Source organism: Vicugna pacos, chromosome 12 (assembly GCF_048564905.1).
Source record: "Vicugna pacos chromosome 12, VicPac4, whole genome shotgun sequence".
Taxonomy (NCBI): Eukaryota; Metazoa; Chordata; class Mammalia; order Artiodactyla; family Camelidae; genus Vicugna; species Vicugna pacos.
Genome location: NC_132998.1, coordinates 21,845,971 through 21,851,970, shown reverse-complemented (window position 1 = coordinate 21,851,970; position 6,000 = coordinate 21,845,971). Strand labels below are relative to the sequence as shown.

The 6,000-nt window shown below is 41.6% G+C and overlaps 1 protein-coding gene across 1 annotated transcript in view; it reads left to right on the top strand.

Moving 5' to 3' along the window:
• Positions 1-3,501: 3,501 nt before the first annotated feature.
• Positions 3,502-6,000, top strand: part of GNS (glucosamine (N-acetyl)-6-sulfatase) — a 43,376-nt gene continuing 40,877 nt past the window's right edge. Inside the window, exon 1 of the mRNA XM_006205818.4 lies at positions 3,502-3,857. Within this exon, the coding sequence (XP_006205880.2) occupies positions 3,660-3,857 (198 nt within the window). The 5' untranslated portion in view covers positions 3,502-3,659. The remainder of the gene's footprint in view (positions 3,858-6,000) is intronic.

Below are 6,000 nucleotides of genomic sequence, written 5' to 3'. Positions count from 1 at the left end.
TTATTTTACAACTCATTGCCTTATTTTTGTTGGAAGAAAGGCTTCCCTCAAAGTACCTGAAGTTGTTAACTATGTCAATAATGTGCAACAGTTGTGTATATTACTTTCCGGTTCAACGACTATGTGCCATATTTTAAACGTATTTGCCATCTTGGATTTTTTTCTTGTAGCGTCTAAGGATAATGAAAAGGTCTGCACATTATAAAGGTGTCCAAGCCTTGCAACATAGGCCCTAGGAAAATGTTAGGACTCTAAAATACATTTGCAACAACTCAGAAGACAAACAAGAATACAAATGAGATGTAAAAACTTAACATTAAAACTGCAATTTAGAAAGATGTTTTGGAATGTTTTAATGAAACTACTGATAAACTACAGACTCCTGATGGGGACCTATATAGTAGGTACCTTCTTTTGTCATCTTTAGATTTATTGATTCAAAGCACTGAGATAAAACTGAGATTAAAAAATTAATGGATATGAAATCAAAGTGATAAAGGATGAGTGAGAATATCACGCGAAATTATCCTGACGTTGAAAAGTAAATAGTGACAAATGTTTTCCAGGTCAGAATAAAAACAGTAACTCATTAAGAAGAGATGAATTGTAAATGAAAGTAATAATAGGCTCTTGAATTGTTTGCTAATCAATTTGGAAAGAGAAGTGGATCATATAAATTCATTCAAAAATATTTAAATTTTTTTCTAATCTGACCTCAAACTGACATCACTGAAGATATAAACTCATAATACGTGATTACAATGAGTACACTGATGACTTTGAATTAGTGCCTTCAATTCAAAGAATACCTAAGATTAGTACCTGTGCAAGAAAATCTGAATGCCCACATAGAAATACTTGGTAAGAGCTTTCTGAAATTTGACACACATACAAAAACCAAATGAACTATGAAGGTAAAAAAAAATTTTCTGAACTATCAACAGTAAAAAAAATATTGATCAATGATGCTAGAGAAAAGACTAAATTATTTTTCTATTCCCTCTATAGAAAGTACTACAAACCACCATCATGTGAGAAATCAATTAAAGAGGACATAGCCACAAAACGTGGGTGGAAAAAAGTCTGGAGAGTGTCTGACAGTTAATTAATAAAAACAGTATGTTGTTTTTAAATTTTGCATTATTTGTAATATTTTTCAACTTTTACTAATTTCTAATATTGTGGTTTCTTTTCTCAGTCTAAATGAATATTCAGGGGGGAGGGTATAGCTCAGTGGTAGAGCACGTGCTTAGCATACATGAGGTTCTGGGTTCAATCTCCAGGACTGCTATTAAAATAAATAAATAAATAAACAAACCTAATTACCTCCCCAAAAATATATATATATATTCACCTTTATGCCTAATTTTGTATTTGTAATTATTATTCTTTTTATTAAGGAGCCACCCTCAAAAATTGTATATAAACTGCAGGCCACACAAAATGTGGATCTGCCCTTGTTATCAACATCTCTCCATCTAATTGATCTACCTTTATCCATTCTCATCCTCATCTAATCTGTACACCATGCCACAGGCAAAAGGATTCATGCAGGATTATATTTCTTCTCTACTCTTCCGGTGATTTCCCATCAGCCTTAGGATAAAGACCAAAATTCTTAACACAGGGTCTGGGCCCTGCCTACCTCTCCCCCTTTTCTTACTCAGCTCCAACCATGCTGGCTTCTTTTGTATATTTGAATGCACCACCTTAGGATGCTGTTCTCTGTGCCTAAGAGACAGTCTATTACTCAACTATTTCATTAACAAAGTATCTATTTAAACTTTAGACAGTCATTCAATGTTACTTCCTCAAGGGATCTTAGACTAGGTCAGTCCTCCACCCCCTTAAATGCTCGTTGCACCCTTTACTTGTCCTTCATAGCACGTTTTCCTGTTTGTAATTATATACTGGGTGATTGTTAGATTGTATATTTCTCTGCTACTAGATTGCAAATTGCATGACAGAGGGACAGTGTCTCCCCAACACTAGCCTAACATCTGGAACATAGTTGGCACCTAATCATACAATCTCTGCCCTCAAATAGTTTACAATCCAGCTTTGAAACAAAAACGGTGATAAAATTTTATAATTTGGAGCATCAGTGAAGATGGAACAGATTCTTTTCTTGTGCAAAATGTCTTACCGGAAGTCTTAAAATCTGAATACATAGGGGTTAGTTATTCTATCAGTGTGCAAAATTAGCCTAGCCTGAGGCTGTTAACATAGTACACTGGCCATCTGGGAAGTACTCTTGACCAGATTCCCAGCACAACTCTTATTTGCAGTGGAAATCTAATTCATTTTTAAAAGACTCTCTTCTCTTCTGTAGACTTACTTTTTTAAAAAATGTAATAAAACAAAGGCAATGTTTCCTTTTGGATAAACATGATATTTGTTCGTATGACATTCCAAAACACTTCTACAATTATTTTTACAATTATTTTGTCATAGTATAGTGCTTTCACAAGTTTTAAAAGACTTTGAGTTGGATGGATTAGAGAAAATACACCTTATTTGTCAGGAACCAGGAGGTACATACAGCCTATTCTCAGTTGGGAGTAAGGCTGGCAGTCCACCTTGTCAGGGATATTTTTTTTTTTGCTATTGTTATAGTCATTAGTTTATTTGTTTTAGATTCCACCTACAAGTGATATCATACTGTATTTGTCTTTCTCTGTCAGACTTATTTCACTAACCATAATACACTCCAATGCCAGAGATACTTCAGTTTTCATAGACTCGGGCAGAGGAGCAGAGCAGAGCTGTTCTAGAGCTACCACAGAAACATTTGGAGCCCTAGTTTCATAGAATTTTTTCCCTAAAGATTACTTAATAATGTGGTTGGTGACCATGTTGCAGGCGTCTTGTTTTTGTTCAATATGCACATTCTCCAACATCTTTCAAGAAGTCTTTCAAAAATTCACCAAGGAATATTAAATTTTCAAAAATTCACCAAGGAATATTAATTAGGCTGTCAGAATATCCCCAAATTGTTTGTTTGAAACCACGGGATCAACTGAGAAATAGCATAACCAGACTTACAATTAAGAGAGCAGGCTTGGAATCCAGCTCCAAATTTAACAGCTGAGTTGCAGGGAAAATTTAAAACGATTAACTATATGGGCCTTCAATAAGTGCTTGTTGACTCGGGGATTAAATACGGTAGAGCCCAGACGTAGCCCACCAGCCAGTCTTACTACCTGATAGGCATGTTCCTCCTTTCTCTTAATTGTTTCCAGGTGGCTGATTCCCTCCTCCTTTCATCTCATCTTCCCTCCATTTTCATCCCTGCACAATGGGCTCCGAAACGGGTCCCACCAGCACCCAGCCCAGGCCGGAGCCGGAAGCAAGCGCAGATCCCGCTCCCGGCGCACTTTTCGCCCGTTCCCACCCACTTCCCGGCTTCCCTCCCGGCTGCTCCCGCCTCCGCGGCCTTTCCGCCCGCAGCCCCGCCCCGCCGCTCCTCACGTGGCCGCACGGCGTGCTCCGCCCCCTGCCCCTGGCTCACGTGATCGCGCCCGGGGAGAAAACGCCCGACCCCAGCCGCCGGCCTTCGCTGTACTGCCGTTTCTGCCCGTGGCTAGTCGGCCTCTAGCCCTCCAGCCACCTGCGCGTCTCTCCAGTCCGCCCGGGGTGCCCCCGGAGCCCTGTCCGCCATGCGGCTCTTGCCTCCGGCCCCAGGTGGGCCCCGGCAGGGCAGCCCCCGCCACTTGCCCTCCTGCAGCCCAGCGCTGCTGCTGCTGCTGCTGCTGCTGGCCGGCTGCCTGGGGGTCTCGCGGGCGGCGGCGGGTTCTCGGAGGCCCAATGTGGTCCTGCTCCTCGCCGACGACCAGGACGAAGTGCTCGGCGGCATGGTAACTCTTCTTTCTATTTCTGCCCCGCCCCTCCACCTCCCCGGCTGAGTTCGTGGTTTCTTGGTCTTGTTCCCCATCCCGACTCCCTGAACTAGCTGCCTTGACCCTAGGTGGGTTTGCTTTTGCCTCTCCAAGCCCTTTACGCAGGCTTATGGAGCTGCAAGACTATTTCCTCTCTCTGCCAAGTGTCTTCTGAATCCACACACATGCACGCACCGCACAGAGCTTCTAGTCTGGACCTTACTGCTGAGGAGTTCGCGTTCCTAGCTCAAAACAAACATGTGGACGCCACTTAAGGATGGGATGAACCAATGAGGAGCAGGTGCTGGCTAAGAGCATGCACGCCTTGATTGTTTTTCTTTTCGAGTAAAGGACAAACCCAGCCCCCTCTGTGAGGGACCTAGGCCACCTCTGCATTTGTCCCTGTGGACCGTGTTTGTGCCTGATATTTGTAAAAATAAGTGCTGAAGTGAACTAATCTAGTGGGTAGATTGTCGAACTATTCAGGGTATGCTTTCCCTCACAAGAATCAAGAAAATTCAATTAGCCTAATTGAACACCTGGCTGATGCATTCGATACTGTCGGTGTTCCATTTTATACCAATTGGGTGTTGTTTTTGAGAATTCATTCTTTCCCAGAGTGAATTTTGCTTCTGTGTCTTTGAGTTCTGGAATTTGTGACCTTTAAGAACATCCACCCAAGCCCCGAGTCACGGAGGCCCGGAAAGTGGCTTGCCCCAGGGACCTAAGTGGTTGTGGCGGTGCACGCAAAATCCTGACTAGTGCTCTGATCCTGGGTATGGCCTTCCTCTTATCTTTTTAAAAACAAGTGCATTATTGTTTTCTTCCTTTCAGTTTTCTTTTTGTTTTCAGCTAAATGCTGCTACTGTGAAAACACTTCAGGCAAGAGGTTTCTAACTCTGCCTCTGTGGGAACACCTTAGCTCAGTGTCCTTCAAACTGCTAATGTCAATCCATAAGTGAGTTGTGAAGTGGGTTTAGTGAGTAGCTACAGCATTTTCATTTCCCTGTGGAATAGAGTAGAATAGAAAATGTCTGTGTGATAAACGTGGTAGAGGCAAGCTTATCCATATGTAGATATTTCTGGGTTGTGCATTAATACGTGTTTCTTACTCAGGGCTGTGTTAAGAGTGAGAGTCTTTTCTAGTTGATGTTATAACATGCTTGCATTTTGACTCCACACTTTTTCCTGCCACATGTACCTCATTGCCTTTTAGTTTCATCCCAGCCGTGTTGACATTGAAGAGTCTTGACTTAATTGCCCTCCTGGATTTTACTTTGTTTTTTCTGCCATTCCAGCGGTTACACTTCACAAAACTCCTTTTGAAACAAATTTGTGCGCGTGTTTTTGAAGTGTTTTGTCCAGAAAAAGCAAACTACTTCTGTTAAAAATTAATAGTAGTTTAGTGATTTAATTAAAAAGTCAAGTTTTCGCATCCCTGCTGGAAACAAAATCCATCACTTAAATATAAGGTTTTCAGAATTCAGTTTCTTCAGTTCTCATAGACCACGGATGTGGTCTGTGTATATTTGAGGTCTTTCCCTGAACATGTTAATCCTCCTTGCTGCTTTAAACTAGTAGCGAATTCTTTTTTATAGATGTTTGCGCTGAGAGAAGAGCCAAAATTAAGTGGAGGGGGGAAAAGTCAAATTTAATACTCCCAGTTCTCTGGAGAATTCTGGCTTTTCTTAGGAGAGAAGCCTTTTACAGAATATTCTACCACTAGTTGTCAGACAGGACTTGAAGGGGAAGCACTAAGATAATAACAGCGTTTGAGAACCTACTTGAGCTAGTCAGAGTGTGAAGTGTTTTATACGTGTCTTTCAGTCATTACAGAGAGTCCTCTGCTGTAGGCATTGTCCGTATCTTAAAAGGGGGTGGGGAATAAAACTTAGAGAAGGTTAAGTAACTTGGCCAGGGTTCATATAGCTGTAATAAGGGGCAAACCCCGGAGTCTTAACAATCTCGGCACCCCATGCTTTTTCTCCTATTCTAGAATACTGTGAAAATGCTGACTTACCAGATGTCATTCCACATGTTCACATCAGCATAGTCACTTACACCATAGGTCAGAGATTCTTCAGGTGATACTCAGCAACCCCAGTGGGGTCATTGAACTGCT